General features: G+C 45.1%; 1 protein-coding gene across 1 annotated transcript in view; it reads right to left on the bottom strand.

Annotated features, from left to right (window-relative positions):
• Nucleotides 1–19580, bottom strand: part of RIMS4 (regulating synaptic membrane exocytosis 4) — a 125056-nt gene extending 105476 nt beyond the window's left edge. Inside the window, exon 1 of the mRNA XM_084848389.1 lies at nucleotides 19293–19580. Within this exon, the coding sequence (XP_084704515.1) occupies nucleotides 19293–19389 (97 nt within the window). The 5' untranslated portion in view covers nucleotides 19390–19580. The remainder of the gene's footprint in view (nucleotides 1–19292) is intronic.
• Between the last annotated feature and the right edge of the window lie 1507 nt (nucleotides 19581–21087).

Here is a 21087-nt window from a genome sequence, read left to right as displayed (position 1 = left end):
TCCCAACAACAGAGCCACATTCATTATTGAATTTTTTCTTCCAGGCCTATTAAGCATGGTGGTACTTGCCTCATTTCTTTGTTTAAGGCATGTTGGTTGGCAGATATGAAAATAGGTCTGAGATGATGGTGCAGATTGGTTTGGTGGCACAGATGGCTTTTTAATGCAGGGGAAACCTGAGATATTCCCTCCTTCCAAGGCAGATACTAAAGTGATGTGATTTAATTTGCCCTTACATATTTCTTTTTTCTTTAGAGAATAGCTGGGGTGCAGGTACCAGGTTTGGACTGGGCATGGGCAGTTGGGGCTGGTAACTCCGATTTTGGTGGGACTTCAATCCATTCTAGGTTTCAGTCAGACCAGTCAGAACTCTAGGTGCTGAACCCTACTGCCAAACGAGGTTCAGCACATTGGATAGCAAACTTAGAGTTCTAGCTGGTTCTGACTGAAACCCAGAATGGATTCACAGCACCACCGAAATCAGAGCCACCAGCCTCCACTGGGCATGAGGAAGGGGGGCTTTAACTCTTGACACCCGGTGCACTCCTGGTTGGAATCACCCACTTGTGGCTAATCGCAATGGAAGGAAAGCTCCCATGGGAAACCCCATCTTGGCAAGGGCAAACTTCGTGACAAACATCATGTCTACTTTGGCCCTAAATACCAGATGCTGGGGTGGGGTGGGGGGAGGGATAATGCATTCATGTCACACTTGTGGACTTCCTGAACCTATGTGGTTGGCCGCAGCAGGAAAGAGAATGCTAGATTGTTGGTTTGCTGCAGCAGGGGCTCTTTAGATATTCTGAAGGAAAGTAGCCATGGCAGAAGGGCAGAGGAGAACAAGGAAGGAAGCTGAACACGGAGAAAATAGGTAGATTATAGATTTACGAAGCCACCCTTCCTGTCCCTGAGAAATTTAATTAGCCGTATTGAAAACCAACATCTTCCCTTAAAATTCCTCACATGTGCAGACCAATTCTGGCTCAAATTTTGTTTTGGGGCAAAATATAAATGTGGCAACAACCTAAGGGCTCCTCAGATGGTTTGCTTCTGCAGAATCTCCAAATTTGGCCTGAATTATCTTTAGGAGAAACCCCCAAATTGCAACGCAAACTGCGGAAACAGTTCGAATGCTGCAGTCCACTTCTGGGAGGTACTCCAGTACAGTGCAGGCTGGTGGCTCCGATGTCAGTGGGGCCATACATCCGCTCTGGGTTTCAGACTGAACCAGTCAGAGCTCTAAAGCAGCTATCCAAGGTGCTGAACCCAAGCCCCCAAATAGGTTCAGTCTCTACTGCTCCAGTCTCATGTTGGTCCACATAACTGACAGGGACTAGCACTGGAGCACCCTGGCCTTGGCAGCAGGCTTCCCGTCCTGTGCAAAGGGCTTCATAGGAACCTGGCTTATAACAGATCAGATTTTTACTCCATCTACCCAGTCAGTATTGCCTAGGGATGGCGGAGAATTTCTCCCCGAAACTTCGGGGGGCCGAGCGCCAACGTGTTCGGCCCCCCGAACAAGTTTCGGGGAGGAATTCTCCGCCCCCCCACCCCCCGCACCCCCCCTGGGACGGGACTTACCTTTGGTGAATGTCCCTCCCGGCGGCGGGTCCGGCCGGCGGTTCGGCGGGTGTTTGTCCAGGGCGGGAGCGGCAGACGGTCTTTCGACCGGCTGCCGCCGCCGCCATTCTAATCAAAGAAAAAAAAACAAAAATGCCCCCGTGATAGGCTACGTGACGATTAACGTAGCCTATCACGGCTAGATTTGCAAAGTCAGCCATGATAGGCTACGTAAATCGTCACGTAGCCTATCACGGGTGACTTAAAAAAAAAAAAAAGCGCGTACGGATAATGGCGGCCCCCATAGGGAGCCGCCATTCGCGTTCCTTATTTGGTCGCTGTAGTCTACGTAAAGATTTACGTAGACTACGGCGAAAATAAGGGTAACGCTATTTGCGTTGCCCTTATTTTCGCCGTAGTCTACATAAATCTTTACGTAGACTACAGCGACCAAATAAGGAACGCGAATGGCGGCTCCCTATGGGGGCCGCCATTAGTGTACGCGCTTTTTTTTTCTTTTTTTTAAAGTCACCCGTGATAGGCTACGTGACGATTAACGTAGCCTATCATGGCTGACTTTGCAGATCTAGCCGTGATAGGCTACGTTAATCGTCACGTAGCCTATCACGGGGGCGTTAAAAAAAAAAAAAAAAACTTTTGAGTTCGCGGCCGGGCGAGGCGGGGCGCCTCCTCCCCGGCCTGAATTTCGGCCGGGCGCAGTGGGAAGCCTCCCCCCCCGGCCTGAACTTCACGGGGGGAGCAGCGAAGCGCCTCCCCCCCACCGCGAACAAGCTTCGAGGACAGGTAAGTGACTTTCGTCCACCCCTAGTATTGCCTAGTAGAACTTTTCCCAATCTGATGCCCACCAGACATTTTGGATTCTAACTTCCATCAGCCCCAGTCAGCATGGCTAATGATAAAGAATGCTGGGTGTTGCAGTTCAAAACATCGGGGGTGGGGGGCACCAGTTTGGGGAAGGCTGCTCTAGTCTGACAGGCAGTGGCTCTCTCGGGTGTTGTATGCCTTCCATCACCAACTACCTGATCCTTTTCTTTTAACTGGAGATGTCAGGGATTGAACATGAGACCTTCTGCATTCAGTGCATGTGCTCAGTTACTGAACTATGGTCATAGAATCATAGAATAGTAGGGTTGGAAGGGGCCTACAAGGCCATTGAGTCCAACCCCCTGCTCAGTGCAGGAATCCAGGTCAGAGCATCCCTGATGGATGGCTGTCCAGACTTCTCTTGAATGCCTCCAGTTTGGGAGAGCCCACTACCTCCCTTGGTAATTGGTTCCATTGTCGTATTGCTCTAACAGTCAGGAAATGGTCTTTCCACATTTCTTCACAGGAAAAATGTACCTTTCTTTCCCTAACCCAGAACACTTTCCACAGAGCTTTTCCCCAGCTCAGAACTCACAGCAGCTCAAGAAATCTGCTGATATAGTACCCCTCAACAAATGCACAGATGGCTGTTAAGTGTCCAGTTTGTGTACACGAACAACATATCTATTTAAGTGCTATGCCATCAGCTCTGTACCTGATCATTTGCCTACTTACCTGTAACATACACACTTCCCTCTCTTATTCAAGAGATAAAGCACAACTTCCAATAAAGAAACATAGCCTTTAATACAGTGAGAGATTGCCTTTAATGGAGCACTATTCCTGTGTCATGCTACTGAAATGAATGCTGGTGATTCTGCAACAAAGCTTGCTGTGTTGCAGCATCCAAAGTGCCGAACAGCTGTTCGGAGAATATAATGCTTCCCATTCAAATTGGTTAATTCGTTGTGTGTCTTTTTAAACCGCCCAGGGCAACACTTCAAAGACAGAAATACCAAGTAGAAATCAAGATTGCAATGAGCAGAATCAGAATGTTGGTAATTAAAAGCCGTCAGATGGCAGATTCTGTTTAAATGTCCTGCTAATTTCCAGATGTTTCTAATTCGAAAATGTGCATAGAAACTAGAAGATGTTTGCCACTGTCCACTAGACTACCCCATTTATAATTTGCCATGGAAGAAATTGCTGGGACAGCTACTAACCTAGTTCAGGGATGCAGATAATACTGAACAGATTAAGTTTTTACTTTTTGACTGTAAAAACTGAAAAGATTCACTGTCCTGGCCCAGAAATTTAGGAAAGATTTCATGGAGGTGCAAATGGTCAATTGTCAAGCCAATGGTCTGTGTTAGGATTTATTGTTATTTTATTTTATATGAGAGCTGGTGTAGCATAATGGCCAAGAGAATGAGCTACAAACCAGGAAGTTCCTGGTTCAAATTTCACCACTGTCATGAACTCTCTAGGTAGCCTTAAGCAAACTACTCTCTCCACCTCACTCTCCCCATCTGCAACATGGGGGATAATACCAATTTACCTTACAGGGTTGTTGAAAGGATTACAACTAGATAATGCATGTGAAATGCACACGAAATGCTTTGAACACTTTAAAGTGCTATACAAATGCTAAGCATTACATTGCATTTCATGTCACACTATTTTAAGATGTTTGTTATCATAAGTGGTCAAAATCTTTTTGGTTGACCAATAAACTCAACACAGAACATGTACTGTTTTTCATCTAACTCAGATAGCAGAAGCTGAAGTACATAATTCATTGCTTAGACTAGAATCTCTGCAAATGAGTTATTCTTCAAACAACTGGTGCAACAAAGCTACATTTCTTTTTTAAAAAATCATATGCACGCATTCATCAAATAACACATGGAAGATGTCACAGATCTACAAGCATTTCAGGACTTCTCCCAATGTAGAAACCTGACAGACCAAAGGATTTCTTTTCTGGGTTTTTATGCTGGGAGAGCTATGGTTTTGAGATAATAACTGTTGCATTAGAATTAATTTTACATGGATTGCAATTGGCAGGAGAATATTTGCTCCTAGACAGAAACATATCCATGGACCCATTCATTTAGAATAAATTGACAGTAAAAAGATCCGCACAAAAATTATCTTTGGGGAGAAGTCCCACCTTCTCTCTATTAGCAGAGGGATTTCACACATGCCACTTTAAACCGCTTTTCAGCCTCTTTCCAGTTGTTGCTGCGAATTACAAGATACCAGCACATTTAAAACTGCAGCAGTTTTTAGATAGCCTAATGGCTCTACAGGAAGATAGGTCGACAATTGCACATCACCCTTTTTTGTCACCTGTGAATAGATGCATCCTATTACAGGCACATTTTTAGTCCCCTGCCTGCCATTTTCCCCGACACAGTTGTACACATTTGGGAATGAACCCCACCCCTGCCTAATTTTAACCTCTCCTTCCTGTAAGGAAGCATCTCTTGAGTCACTATTAACAGGCACAGCTCCCTTACCCAGTTCTTCTTTCTTTTCCATGACCTTGAGCAACTGTGGCACAGCATTTCCTTCACCATCCCCTACTCTCTGATCTCAGGGGAAATCCTTGTCGATTTCACAGTCTTTAGGGTTTTTTTTCCCCCCTTGCACTAGTACAGAGCAATGAGGCATCTGTGACTGTGAAACAACAAATCTTCCTCCATACCTTGTTAGTTTCAATGGAGAACAGAGAATGGGGATGGTGAAGGACATGAAGGTGGGGGTGGGGGTGGAGTCCAAAGATACACTCACTTTCTCTTTCTCTCTCTCAGGCCACACCCTCTGGAAAGAATTCTGCATATGCTCTGAAACCCAAAGTTCTACTCAAGTAGGTAGAATGTACTAGCTAAGTTTGATTGACTTGATTGATTCTTATTTGGAATTCTTTGTGTGAAGGATGGAGGGGGCAAGAGTGATGGTTGCCTTCCCTTTTTCTTCCTTTCCCCCACCTTTCCAAACAATCTTTTTATACATTTGACTGTACTATTTTAAAAGGGATATTCTCACTTACGTCTTCCTCATGTGCAAGACTGCACAGATGCTATGCTACTCCTTGTATTCTTCGAACATTTCACTAAATTTTGCTATATTCTGTCTCTTCAGTATTGATGTGTCCGAAGCGCCTTCCTTTTAAAGTTTATTTTTCCTAGAGCTGGACTGAAGTGAGGAGACCTTAGCTATAGGGCTGAGAATTCCCCTAGCATGCTTAGGTGAGGATCAGACGCCAGGTTAGATCCAGTGATATCATTCCATTGACAGAACTGCTTCTGTCAGTGAAACCAGGATGGGGGGCAATTCCCCCTCCCCCTACCATAGCACCTTCTGTGCCCTCAAAATCTGCTCCAGAAGACTGTAGATTTTCAGAGGGCTGTAGTGGGGTGGAGAGAGTGAGAAAGTCCTGCTGCACTAGCCAGCTTCCACTAGTATGATGTTGGATTTAACCCTCTGTTCAACACTAACACACTATCTGCCTCTGGGAAGGTTACAAGCAGGATATGGAGGGAGAGGGTTGCATGGATCTTTCTTGTGAGGATTGTCAGGCATCTTGCATTCCATTATCTGCTCATTGACAGAATCAGATTTTTTTAGGGATGTACAAGAACAAATGTACAAATATGCATTAGCGCAAGTGCACATTAGTGCTAATGCACAATAGCATTAATGCACAATAGCACAAGTGCAGTTTTGCACAACCCCCCCCCCCCGCCCCAAGTCTGCAAATCCGCAGAATCCACATGACTTGGGGAAAAACGGGGGGAAAACTGCAGAATCTGCAGGTCAGATTCATAAAAATCTGAACTCATCTGAATCCATTGTGGATTTCTTCAACATCCCTATAGAGGGCAATAGCCTTCCTTTCTGGTTCACCTCCAGAATATATTTAGGTATATACCATCTCCAGACATGTTCGTAATGTTACACTCGATTTCCAGCCCAATCTACGTGGTATTCTGGATTGGTTCCATGCCTGCCTTTTCACCAGTTTATAAAATATTATTAATACTACATTTTAATTTTATTTATGTATTTATTTAATAAAATACTTCTGTACCGCTTAATGTATTAAAATCCCTAAGTGGTTCACATTTACAGTATAACAATATAACGGCTAAGATAAAATTAGAAATAATTAAAACATTTAAACACATGACAATACTTAAACAATAACAACAGAGTAGTAACAGAGTCCCTCACAGGGAAAGTCTATATGAATAGGTGTGTTTTCAAAAGGCATTTAAAGCTTGCCACCATTTCAGACTCTTGAACTACTTGTGGGAAAGTGTTCCAGAGGGTGGGTTGGGCCACCACTGAGAAGGCCTGCTTATGCAACACTACCTGGTGACATTCTGTTGGCCATGGAACAACCAGTAAGGCCTCCTCAGAAGATCTCAGGGGTCACTTGGTTATTTATATGGGAAGACAACCAGCTAGGTTACGTCACCCTTCCTCCAATAAACTCAGGGCGGTATGCATGGGCCCTCCTTTTATACTCACAACAAACCTACCACATCTTGATAAACCACCATGGGTTAAATCACCTGCAGGGGGCCAAAATGTGTGCCGGCCACCATTTTGAATATGCAAGCAGGGGCACGCTGCTGCTTGTTGTGCCACGCAAATCCAGGTGTCATGGGTTATTTGAGATTTAAACAACCCTTGGAAAACCCTAGAAGAACCCATCTTGGAGCCCCGCAGGTGAATTTACCCACAGTGGCTTACCATGACATGCAAAACAGGTCAGTAAGTGAGCGTAGGCCCCAAGGGCACCCAGTTGTTTTATGGCTGAGCAGGAATTATATCCTGGCTCTCCTTCATCCAAGTCTAACATTCTAACTACTGCACCATACTGGCTTTCCAGTAAGCTATGGCTTGCTACTTCTTAAGAAATGGGTGTTACTTCATACCAAGGTGGAGACTTATTCCCCTTGTAGCATCATGGACTTCCTTTCTTTGAAGGAAAGCATGCATATGACTGGGGTCCCACAGATCCCCAAGGATAATGGATTATTAATAAACATGAGAGAATAAAAAATATCCACACACATTTTGTACAGCTGTGGCGCATATATCACAGGATTTTAATAGCATCAATGGGGCAATGTTGAAAAGCCATTTGAAATAAAGTATTTCTATGCTTATAATTACAATACGAATTGTATTACCACCCTCATTGCCCTGTACCCTCACCTCAAAATGTGCACTAATACTATATAAACATTTACTTTAACATATGAATTTTAGGATCTTTTCATATTCACTCTATCTATATTACAAGAACCGCTATAATAGTCATGGTTTCCTCCAAAGAATTCTGGGAACTATAGTTTGTTGAAGATGCTAGGAACTCTGAGGGAGTATGGAGCTCACAAAAACGGCAATTTCCAGTATTTCCTGGGAAGAGGGAATGACTGCAAAACTAGTCCGCAGTATGAATATGCTCCTTGGACAGGCCTACCTTCTCACAGGGCTGTCAAAGTATCCCTGCAATCTTAATATTGTTCATAATGTTGCATTGCTGCAGCCACCAAAACTCCTTATCCAAAGCAATTTTATCCTGGAAGAGCAGATGGAGGAAGGGGCTCCCCGAAAAGATCTAGTTGTTTTTTCCCTGAGCTGAGTTGACTTTTACTGTGTCAACTGGGATTCTCTACATATGCTGCCAGTCTTGTGTCAGTAGCCCCATTCATGTAACAGGGTTTGTCCTCTGCATGTACAAGAAATGTTCACAGAGTGGCAGATGACAAGCATTTGTAGGCACAACTGCAACACATTGATGTGTGTAGGCAAAGCTCCATGAGATCATGAGCAGGGTTTCCAATGATGTGAACTGCTTACATGCATACACTTATACATATGTGGAAACAGTGCAGACATGCCCACAAACACATGTATAGCAAGGTGCAGAACTCGCTGCATCCCACCACATGTGCACTCACTGTACGCACAGATGCTGAGCCCAGTTGTGTGAGTGGTGTCTTAGGATCCTGGATCAGCCATACTGGGATTTGTCTTTTTTACATTTGTCTTTTTAACATTGATTGCAGACCACCTGGTATAATCCTTAGGGATAACAGCCTAGGAAGCTGCCTTATACAAGACCACAATGCTTTAAAAAAAGGTTTTATTTATTTATTTAGTGTGTTTTTGAATCACTCCTCTGCTCAATGAAAGCTTGAGGGGATGTATAAATAAAAATAATAAAATACAGATATCACAAAAGGCTGACCGATAGAAAAACCTTCCTCAACCTGGGGCTCTCTAGATATGTTGGAAAAGGTATATAAGGGGAGGTGGTTCTTCAGGTATCTAAAGCCCAAACTGTGTAGGTTAAAATGTTTCCTAGCCTTCATGCAAATGGCTACTTCTAGATAGGTAGGTACCCATTGTGAAAGATCTCCCCATACAGATCAGTTGAAATGCTGGCTTACATCCCAGTTCTCAAATTACTTTGCTGGAACAATCCCCACAGCAAACTCCAGATTCAGGCCAGTAAAAGAGAGAGAGACATTAGGGTAGCCAGTGTAATGTAGTGGTGATAGTGTTGGACTGGGAGCTGGGAGATCCGGGTTCTAGTCCCCACCCGGCCATGGAAGCTCACTGGGTGACTTTGGGCCAGTCACAGACTCTCAGCCCAACCTACCTCATAGGGTTGTTGTTGTTGTGAGGATAAAATGGAGAGGAGGAGGATCATGTAAGCCACCTTGGGTTCCTTGCAAGAGGAAAAAAGGTGGGATATATGCAATAAAATAATAAATAAAATAAAATAGGGTAGCTGTGTGTCCTACTTTACAGAGGACAGTCCTCCATTTGAAGGGCTGTAAGAAGACAGTATTTGAAGGGCTGTCCTCTCCCAGTCTGGTCCAAAGATAAGAAGGGAGAGCAGCAGTCAGTGGAGGCGGGTGGCTCCAATTTCAGTGGGGCTGTAATTCCATTCTGCGTTTCAGTCAGAACTAGCCAGAACTCTAAAGGAGCTATCAAAGGTGCTGAACCCTGTTCCCAGCACCTTAGATGGGTCTTTAGGGTTGTGGCTGGTTCTGGCTAAAACCCAGAATGGAATCACAGCTCTACTGAAATTGGAGCCACCAGCCTCCACTGGCAGCAGGGGCCTTGAAGTTGCCACCCATAGCGAGCACTTGGACAGCAGATTGAGCAGGCCCACAGTTCACTGGGTCACAGTCTTCCCCACTATGGTGAAGTGTATAATATTCCTATTTAAATTCTGGTATTTTTCCCCCCAATTTGCATCTATTCATATAAAGTAGCACATGGAAATGTTATGCGGATCTGTGGCCTCTTTGAAGTTCTTATGTTTTTTCTAGTGAGAGTCATTCATTTCATTGTTTTTACTAGGGCTGTGCACCGCCTTGTTACAAAGCCTGAATAACGAGGCGAAGCAGGCTTATTCAGAGCAAAATCCTTGTGTTACGAGGTGGGTCAGAGCAGTACCGAGGCGCCCTGGGGTGAAGTGCCCCCACCACGAAGCGCCTCCTCCACCTCATATATTCGGAGCTCTACTTAATGCCTGAGCACTCCAGACAGGCTGTCTCCAAAACGTATCAACTTCTGAATGCTCAGTGGAGGGGCAGGAGGACAAGGGAGGGAGGAGGAAGGCGAGTGGATGCGGAAAGGTGGGGGGAGGCGCACCGGTGAGCACAGGAGGAGGAGGGAGAGGTTGGAGAGGCTTTGGGGGTGTGCGATGCCCTGGAAGTTAACACGCATAGAGTTGCACCCTTATTTCCCCTTTAGTTTTCCCTTCATTCCCCTTCTTATTTTATCTACCGACTCTAGGAGTGCTGAGTGTATTTTAAAGTGTCTATATAAATATTTATTATTGGCAATACTGCTACAGTACTTTGTTCCATTAGCCCTTGAGAAGAGTCTTAGGGCTTTCCCACAGGATAAAAGCTACCTCCAACTGCATTTTACCCAGGATATTGCAAGTCTTTCCAGTGACAATGCCCTTCTAGATGCAATAGAAGGGATAAAAAACATGAGGTGGGTAGCTTTGCTGCATGAAGAATGAATACCCAGATTGCTTTAAAGTCTGGATGATATGTCCAGCATAAATGAGAATGACTGCTCAGCCTTCAAAGAAGGGGTCCAATTTGGCTCAGAACCCACTCTTAGCTAACCATGTCATTTTTAATCCTGTCCTGCTGATGATAGCTGGGCATCTTCAAGGAGATGCAAGAAGGACTCGCCAAGATTTATGCTCTTGACTTGACAGAGATAGAAGTTATGAGATGGATTTGTGAGGTTTACTCAGCTATGAAATCACTTCCTTCTCCAGAAAGTCTGACTTTCCTAAAAGCCCCCGTACAGCATGGCATAGGTTTAGGTACACACTGTTTCCATTTCATCACATGCAAGGCAACGGAGAAACTGCAACACTGGAACAATACCAGTGCATCTGTATGACAGATTTGCAAACGCAATCGCTCACCAAAAAATGGCAGTGTAAGGTCAAAAAATGATGCCAAGGAAATGGACAATGGAGGAAATTTAAGGAACGGAGTTATTGTGGGTTGGGGAGAACCAATCAGCAAGACATTGTTTTGTAAGCCCTCTCCCAAAAATCTAGTTACCTTTTGAGGTCATGATTAGCTCTTCTGAAGGTTAGCACTAAATCATGAGGGGCAACAGCCACTGCAGCAGCCTGGCCCCTCAGGAATATTACAGCTTCATACCCAGAATTTTCTGCTTTCATTTTTGAAAAGTCTCTAGGGCTTTTATTTATAAAGGTAATGGGGAAAACATGTTGTTGTTGTTGTTCAGTCGTTAAGTCGTGTCTGACTCTTCATGACCCCATGGACCATAGCACGCCAGGCCTTCCTGTCCTCCACTCTCTCCCAGAGTGTGCTCAAGTTCATATTCATCGCATCGGTGATGCTGTCTAGCCATCTCATCCTCTGCTGTCCCCTTCTCCTTTTGCCTTCAATCTTTCCCAGCATCAGGGTCTTTTCCAGGGAGTTTTCTCTTCGCATTAGGTGGCCAAAATATTTGAGCTTCAGCTTCACTATCTGTCTTTCCAATGAGTACTCAGGGTTGATTTCCTTTAGGATTGACTGATTTGACCTCCTTGCAGTCCAGGGGACTCATAAGAGTCTTCTCCAGCACCACAGTTCGAAAGCATCAATTCTTCGGCGCTCAGCCTTCCTTATAGTCCAGCTCTCACAGCCATACATTACTACTGGGAAAACCATAGCTTTGATTATATGAACCTTTGTCAGCAAGGTGATGTCTCTGCTTCTTACTATGCTGTCTAGGTTTGCCATAGCTTTCCTCCCAAGGAGCAAGCGTCTTTTAATTTCACGGCTACAGTCACCGTCTGCAGTGATCTTGGAGCCCAAGAAAGTAAAATCTGTCACTGCTTCCATTTCTTCCCCTTCTATATGCCAGGAAATGATGGGGCCAGATGCCATGATCTTAGTTTTTTTAATGTTGAGTTTCAAACCAGCTTTTGCACTCTCCACTTTCACCCTCAACAAGAGGCTCTTGAGATCCTCTTCACTTTCTGCCATTAGGGTGGTATCGTCTGCGTATCTGAGGTTGTTGATAATTCTCCCGGCAATCTTAATTCTGACCTGTGATTCATCCAACCCGGCATTTCTCATGATGTACTCTGCATATAAATTAAATAAGAAGGGTAACAATATACCGCCTTGGTGTACTCCTTTCCTAATTTTGAACCAATTGGTTGTTCCATGTCCGGTTCTTACTGTTGCTTCTTGACCCTCATACAGGTTTTTCAGGAGACAGGTAAGGTGGCCTGGTACTCCCATCTCTTTAAGACTTTGCCACAGTTTGTTGTGATCCACACAATCAAAGGATTTAGCATAGTCAAGGAAAATATATAGGCAGTGTTCAACCCAGTTCCTCAGTAAGCAAGAAACTTCCTCCTGGTTTCCATGGCACTTCAAAAAATTACAATTATTTCATAAATTAACTTTAATTTTATATAGGCTTTTGTTCTTTCATGTTAGGTTACAATGGTCCCCACCAGGCAAAATGTATGGATAAAAGCCTGCAACCAATTTGAGCTCATTATGATGGTGCCTACAGTGGTTGCTAGGGTCCATTTGATTGGGTATATGTGTGTTGAATTCATCATGTTCTGTAGATAATGTCATCTGTAGACTCCCCCACAGATAACCAGACTACTTCCTGCCTTTAGAAGAACAGTTCAGGAACCAGGAGATAAATATCCTTAACTAGTAAGTGGTGAGAGAACTCCACTCCTTATAATTTCCATTGTTATTCTTCTCCCAGCCCGGGGCACTTGATTTTGCCCCAAGTACATGCAGTGGGCAACTTCTGCAGATCAAATGTAACATTCATATTCTTGTGCCAGGCTTGCCAGGGTGTGTGCCAGGTTTTCATTTTAACAGAAGCCTGCAGTTTGATCCAGTCCTGGCGTCTCCAACATGGTGTCATGGAGACACCTCTCTTAGCACCCACCAGGCTCTCTACCCTATTTAATTCTTCATATACTTTTAATTTAAAAACAGTTTATAAATTCGTAAAAAAAAAACAAAAAACCTGAGAGGCTGGCACACTGCAAAGTGAAGGGCTACCTTCCAGTGCCATCTTTATTTGCGTTCAGAAGAGTGGTTTTGCGTTTTGGAGCTCAGAGCCCACCTCTGACTTGTACTTAGATTTTTGGGCTAGTTACTTTTCTTTTCCTCTCAGTTTGCTTTCTGGGAAGTGGTTGTTTTGTGGTCATCCATGCCCACTATGGCAGACATTTTATGAATGGGCAATCCCCCCATTGCAGCCATTTTGAGAGAGTGCCCATGACACTCTCCCAAAATTCCAAATTTGCCCACCAACTCAAAAGATTGCGGACTCCTGATCTAGCCTGAAAATCTTGAATATCACCAATGTTGTAAAAGAATATATGAATTTTAGAGTAAATCACCAGAATGGCTTTCATCTTTTCCACACAAAAGTATTTATTGTACTAAGGATGCAATGTAGAATTCCAAGCCTTTGTGAAGAAGGAAAGGTACTTTTTCAGCTGCACTGGCTGCCAGTCCATTTCTGAGCCCGATTCAAAGTGCTGGTATTAACATTTAAAGCCCTTAACGGCTTGGGACCAGGTTATCTGAAGGATCGCCTCCTCCCATATGTGCCTGCCAAGACCTTAAGATCATCCTCAGTGGCCCTTCTCTGTGAGCCTCTGCCAAAGGAAGTGAGATGGGTGGCTACTAGGAGGAGGGCTTTTTCTGCTGTGGCACCCCGGCTGTGGAATGAGCTCCCTAGTGAGGTTCACCTGGCACCTACACTGCATTCCTTCTGGTGCCAGGTGAAGACCTTTTTATTTTCCCAGGCATTTTAGCATTTTAGCTTTCTAGACTTTTAGCTTTGCTGTTTTAAACCTGTATTTTAAATTCCTGCACCGCTGCTAGGTTTTATTGTGGTTGTATTGTTATATTGTGGTTTTAATGTTCTATATATTTTAAATGGTTTTATTGTGTGCTGTTTGGTTTTAATTTTTGTGAACTGCCCAGAGAGCTTCGGCTATTGGGCAGTATAGAAATGAAATGAAATGAATGACTGAATGAATGAATAAATAAATAAGAAGGAAAACCAAAGACTTCTCAATCACTTTTTGCACATTTGTTCTTGCACAACCTTACATTCAAAGTGTTAGTCTTTGGTTCATGCAAATACTAACAGTAGAACACTCATAGTAGAATGCTTCACTGTATCTGGACACAACAGCCTTGCTTTTTGTCCTGATTAGAAATGCCTGGATATAAGGTGGGTGGAGGTGGAGTGATGTAATCTGCAACATGTCAGGAGACATAAAGTGATTATTTTCTTCAAGCAGTACAAGTGCTGATCTGATTCAGCCTTAACTGCACAGTATGTGGCACCCACATCATGCTATCGCCTTCTTCAGAAGGGATAAATATACTGGAAAACTTCACTTATAAGAACATAAGAAGAGCCATGCTGGATCAGACCAAGGGTCATCCAGTCCAGCATTCTTTTCACACAGTGGCCAACCAGCTGTTGATGGGCAACCCACAAACTGGACATGAGTACAACAGCACCCTCGCACCCATGTTCTCCAGCAACTGGTGTACTTAAGCATATTGCCCCTGCTACTGGAGCTAGCACATGGACCAGTAGCCAGAAGGACTAATGGCCCTTACCTAGGCTGCCTACGTCAACTGGTCACCCCTTTCACTGGGAAAAAAACCCATGCTACCATTTTGCTGCTGCTCCAGGAAGGAGAAAACTCACTCTCCTCTTATCTTAGCGTTCCCACCAGCCACTTCTGCTGGGTGAACTTTGACTGCCCCCTCCTTTTCTCTCAGAAGACTCTTCTGACCAAGACCTGGAAATTTCCTGCAAGTCAGATTAGACCATCCTGAGCTAAATAGATCAAAATTCTGACTAACTATAAGGAAGCTTCATAGGTTCTCCTTAAGAGCTTCTGCTCCATGGAAGGAGACAGCAACCTTTTTACCTAGAAACTGTAAGGGGCTGATTACAGAAGTGAAGAAGCAAAGCCTTGTCAATTTCACTCCCTCACAATCAATTTCACTTTTCCCCTCCTACAAATGAAGTATCTAGGAGACTAAACTACTATTTTAAATGAAATGTACATGGTTACCCCTTCACCTCTGCAATTCACTTCCAATTTCCTTTCAAGACAAAAGGAAAGTAAACCAGAGAGAGAGAGAGAGAAACTTCTAATTAATTTCAACTCATTTAGTTTGAAAAGGCAAAAACCATCATGAGGTAGGTTAGGTTGACATAAGGTGACCTTGGGCCAATCACTAAACTAGGTTCATCGGTATTGAACCCAGATCTAAATTCAATCTTCTCTCCACTACATCACACTGGTTTTCTCACATTAATAGTACCAGTTTGCAATAACAATTTTGATCAACTGAACTACCCAACTGCAGGCACACTCCAAACTATTCTGTTCAGGCCTATATAATCCTTTAGGATTAACTGAAGGGGGCAGTAATACATATTTGAAAGATCAGCTCAGAAAATAGTTAGATATTCTGTCCAAAACTGAATGTTTTCATCTTTTGGGCTACAAATTATTCCTGTTGGCATTTGTGAGTGTTTGAATTCAACTGCTTAAAAACTCAGTGAAGAGAATCAGGCCACATCTAAACTAATTATTTTGCAAATGGTTTGCACCTGTATGTGCCACAAATGACATATGCTATCCGCATGCCAAACCATGTCCTGTCTTGATTAATGCTCCATGTCCAGATTTTAAGCAGATGCTTAACCTTAGCACAGCGTCCCTTGTGCCTATTTGTTTGTGTAGATGTTCTACAACATCCCTAATCTAGGGCATTACTCAGCTGCCCTTCTTCCACTACTTAAGATTTTTTTCTACAACTTCCCTTTTCTTAAAATAAAGCTATGTGTGTGCATTTCCACCAAGTCAGCCATCAAATAAGCATCAATTATCCCCTAGTGATATATACCTCTTGCTGATTTGTTTGTTTCTGTTAACTTTCTCTGATATTGCATACCCGCCACTGATTCTAACTCAATCACACTCACACACATACAGACTCACACTGTGAAAAGTTATTAGCATATGGGTACAGGGATGCAAACAACATGGTGAATGGTGTGGAGAGAGTGGACAGGGAGACATTTTTCTCCCTCTCATAATACTAGAACCTGGGGTCATTGCATGAAGCTGATGGGTGGGAGATTCAGGACAGATGATTGGAAGTACTTCTTTACACAGCACAGAGTTAAACTATGGAATTTGCTACCACAAGATGTAGTGATGGCCACCAAGTTGGATGGCTTTAAAAGGGGGTTAGACAAATTCCTGGAGGAGAAGGCTATCAGTGGCTACTAGTCCTGATGGTTATACGCTGTCTCCGTTATCAGAGGCAGGATGCCTATGTACACCAATTGCTGGGGAACGTGGATGAGAAGGTTCTTTTGCACTCATGTCCTGCTTGTGGGTTTCTTTCTCATCATGGGCAGCTAGTTGGCCATTGTGTAAACAAAATGCTGGGCTACATGGATCCTTGGTCTGATCTTGCATGGCTCTGCTTATGTTCTTAACATAGAGCACATCAAGCAGGTCCAAGAGTAGAGAGTAGGAGTGGAAAGCAAATGTGAAAATAGCAGTAAGGACATGAAAGGCTGGCCATTGACAAACTGTACTGACAAATGGCAACAGAGGGACACTGGTGTGCACACACATATTCATTTACTAGCAACAGCGATAAGCTTAAGTGCAGTTGTACCAGTAGTGACTGCTAGTGGTATAATAAACTGATGATGATGCACACTTGTATGCCTGGAAAGCAAGGCACATCTACCAATGCTTTTCCCCTCTCATAATGTCAATAATGGGTAGCACAGCTTTGCACCAGGTGGTGCGGCTGCTGCACATGAGATGAGTGACCACCCTCCAGTCAAACAGGTAAGAGATGGGTCTGGCCCTATAACTGGCTTTCTCCCTCTTCCAGCTCACATTCAGGAATAGCAGGATGGAGAATGGCCTCACCATAGTTTCAAAGAGGGAGCAGTATGATTTGGTGATTTTCACAAACAGTACACTCTTCAGTGTTTGCATTTTTTAATTTAACTTTAATTGACTAATAAGATGTGCATTCCTCTCCCCCAGCAAAAAAGATCCTCCCTTTCAAAGTCAACTAGTCACAGGATTCATTGCTCAGGCTCATCTAGTCCCAGTATAATGCTATTTTAACCAGTGGAGGCTGCTGGCTCTGATTCGGTGGGGCTGTGAATCCATTCTGGATTTTGGTCAGAACCAGCCAGAATGCTGAAGGAGCTATCCAAGGTGCTGAACCCTATTTGGGGGATAGGGTTCAGTGCCCTGGATAGCTCCTTTAGAGTTCTCTCTGGTTCTGACTAAAACCCATTATGGATCACGGCCCAACCGAAATTGGAGCCGCCAACCTCCACTGATTTTAACCAATTAAGGGTGCAATCCTATGCATATTTAGACAGAAAAAAAGTTCTACAACTCCCAGTATCCCCCATCCAGCCATGCAAGCTGGGGAATTTTGGGAGTTGTGGGACTTTTTTCTGCCTAAATGTGCATAGGATTGCACCAATACATTTGACACTGACTTCAGTGGAAGTGACTTTTAACTTGCACACATAAATGTCCTTGAAATGTATTCAGCTGATCTACCTCCACAAAATGAACATGTTTTATGTCTTATCAATTAATTTTGGTCAGAATGTTTATTCTTGGAGCAATGAGGCTAGCCGTGCAAATAGCCAAGATGGTATTTTGTGTTTCTTCCTAAGATCAGTGCTGACATTTGCAATGCTTGGACAGAATGTACAATCAGAGAGAGCTTTTTTGGTCATATTTCAACTTTTTCCTTTCATCGCTTTATCCAGAAGGCTGAGAAGCTTTACAGAATGATTAAGATTTGCACCGTGCTTTTATAAATACATTGACTTCAGTGTACATCAAAAGGCAGTGAGTTCATTTGATTATGTGTAAGAATGCCCCTGTAATCCCATGCACACTAATTCAGGATTCTAACCCAGTATGCCTCACAATAGATAAACATGTGTGGTGGGCAGCAGCTGACAGATTGCTAAAGGGAGTCGGGCAGTTTAAATGGGGTGTCATCAACCGCTCATACTGAGTCAAGCAAGGACTGAGTCACTGAATCCATGATTGCAGGGTCCTGCTGAAAGCCATGCAGATATCCCAAACCTGGTCCATTTTGCCATCCTCACTCCAATGTCCTAGAGGCTAATAGCAGCCACTACCTGCATTGGGATTCCTACCTCTCCAAACATGGCCTAAGAGTGAGAGGTGAAAACCACACAGAGAGAGAACAAGCATCTTACCCACCCAACTTGAAGTAGTCACAGCAACTTTAGCTGCCTGTTGTCCAACATTTCCATCTAATAGCCCAGGCCCATTCATCTACCACCTCACTCCATCCATTCACCTCTGTGTATATATTGAACCCAGTCATTGCACAGGGGTTCCTTTTGACATCACTGAACTCTCACTCTCCCCTTTTTCCATTGCCTGCCCCCCCAAATGTCCTTGGCCCATGCAACATTCAATCTACAGCAATTCCTCCCCCAACAACGAACTCCTTTAGTTTTATTCATGCCCTTCACACATCAGGGAGGTGCAGAAAGGCTCCCAAAGTGTGTGTGTGTGTGTGTGTGTGTGTGTGTATGTATGTGTGTGTCGCCTCTCCATCACTGGCAGCATACAAAAATGTAAAACATCCCCCTCTTCAGTTCCATTCATGATCTTTTCCACAGCTGGAAATGGGTGGGAGGCTGAAGTGTGGAAGGTAGCGGAGACCGCCCAGAAGCGGCTCCTTAGCACCACGATATACACTACAATGCAAAGGGGTGGGTGGCCCTTCCTCACCCCACATCCCCATCTATACACCCTTCTTCAGACCATCTCTTATTGCCATTCATCCTGTTCTTATTCTCACCTGGGAGAGGAGAGTTGACAGACATGAGGGATAAAAGTCCTTGGTAATCCTATGCAACCTATGCTGTAAGCTAGCCTTCCCCTCAACCTGACAACCCCCAGATGTGTTGGACCACAACCCCACCATCCCCGAGGATGATGGGACTTGTGGTCCAACACATCTGGAGGTCCCCAGGTTGGAGGAAGGCTGCTATATACTATTAATGAAAAGGGGTTGCAAGGTATGTTTTTCACTCTCTCCAATATAAACCTCCTATCCTTTGCTTTACTCCAGCTATTAACCCCTTTGCTGCTTCCTCGGTTGGATCTGCACCTGATTTCTCCATTCTCCCCTCTCCACAAACTGTGGTTGGATCCACGCGCGTCCCCTCCCCCCCCGCCCCCCCCCCCGCCCAAGCCTTACCCGCATCTTCCTCGTCGAAGCTGTTCATGCAGGGGAAGTAAATGGCCAGGGCCTCGAAGGAAGCGGACAGGCTCAGGCGACTCTGCGAACGCTCCATGAAAAGCCCAGAGCCGGGGGCGCCGCTGCCGGGGGCTTCGGCCGCAGCCTGCGGCTTGGCCAGCTTCGACGCCCCATTCTTCACTCGGAGCACAGCTCGCGGCGTCTTGGCTGCTGTGCGGGGCCCTCGGGGGGGGGGGTGAGAAATGGGATGGAGGAGGTAGAAATGTGAGGTGAGGAATCGGGGGTGAATAAGAGAAGAATGGGCTTAGACCCACACTCTGGGGAGGGGAGGGGGGGAGAGAGAGAGAGAGAGAGAGAGAGAGAAGGTGATGTTGCGAATGGAAAGAGCGCGGAAGATGCTGGTGGTACCCAGGGGAGAAAGGATGCTGTGCTAAGGGATGCTGTGCTAAGGGATGCTGTGCTAAGGGATGCTCTCGGGCGACCTGTTTCTTCCAGCCGCTGCTGCTGCTGCTGCTGTTCTAAGAAGAAGCTGAAAGGTACTGCAGCTGCTATTGCCCTGCGGGACGGATACACGCTGGTGTTGCTTCTGATGCAGATGTTGGAATGGATGCCGCCGCCGCCGCCGCCTTTGCAGCTCCAAGAAATCTGGGCGCTTCTGCTGCTCCAAGGATGAGCGCGAGAGAACCACCTGCTGCTGGCGGTGCTGCTGCGCCTGCTCTCCCCGGGCGCCCTTGGCTCTGCCCACAGAGGCGCGTCTGGCTCGGCTCGCTCCGCTCCCCCGCCGCCAGGCTGCGCTCCTTGCGGGCGCCTGCTCCTGTCTCAATGGCCCTTCATTCAGCCCCACGTCGAGGGCGGGGGCTGCCGTGAAGTCATTCTTGGAAGGCAGCGCAGCCAATCAAGAGCCGGCTGGCGAAAGGAGGGAGGGAGGGAGGGAGGGAGAGACACGCTGCTCTTAAAGGGGCCGAGCCACTCGGTAGGGTTGGCGGCCGTTGCCAAGCGAAAAGCAATGGAGCATGCGCCCTCTCGCCCTTTGGGAGTTGACAGCCCATCATTTCAAACTCCTAGGGTTCAGCTCCAGATCATATCAAGTGAGATGTTAAATAAAATGCCATGCATCAGCTGGAATGCTCTTGGTGTGCGTACCAGAAGGCCGAAGAAAAGTATAATCCTATACATGTTTAGGGGAGGGGCTCTAGCTCAGTTGTTGATCACCTGCTTTGCATGCAGAAGCTTCAAGGTTCAACCCTACCTGGCGTCTCCAGGTAGGGTTGGAAAAACTGCTGCCTGAAACCCTGGAGAGCCGCTGCCAGTCAGTGAAGACAGTGCTGGGCTAGATGGACCAATGGTCCATACGTGGTATAATGCACCTTCCTGGGTCTCTGTCCAGCTTCAGGTGTACGCTGATGGGATCTGAGCTAGGGGTGACTGACCAAGAAAGAGATCTTGGAGTTGTGGATAGCTTGATGAAAATGTCAGTGTGTGGCTGCTGTGAAAAAGGCGTCTTAGGCGTAATTAGGAAAGAAATCGAAAATAAAACTGCCAATATCATACTGCCCTTATATAAATCTATGGTGTGACCAGACTTGGAATACTGTATACAGTTCTGATCACCACACTTAAAAAAGGATATTGTAGAGTTGGAAAAGGTGCAGAAAAGGGCAATTAGGGGGCTGGAGCAATTCCCCTCTAAGGAAAGTTTACAGTGTTTGGGACTGCTTAGCTTAGAAAAAAAGCAAGTAAGGGGAGACATGATAGAGGGGTACAAAATTATGTATGGTGTGGAGAAAGTGGATAA

The sequence above is a fragment of the Heloderma suspectum genome, chromosome 4 (assembly GCF_057233095.1).
Source record: "Heloderma suspectum isolate Gila_16-S chromosome 4, 16-S_ref, whole genome shotgun sequence".
Taxonomy (NCBI): domain Eukaryota; kingdom Metazoa; phylum Chordata; class Lepidosauria; order Squamata; family Helodermatidae; genus Heloderma; species Heloderma suspectum.
The sequence above is the reverse complement of the archived record's forward strand: the minus strand, read 5'-3'. Positions and strand labels throughout refer to the sequence as shown.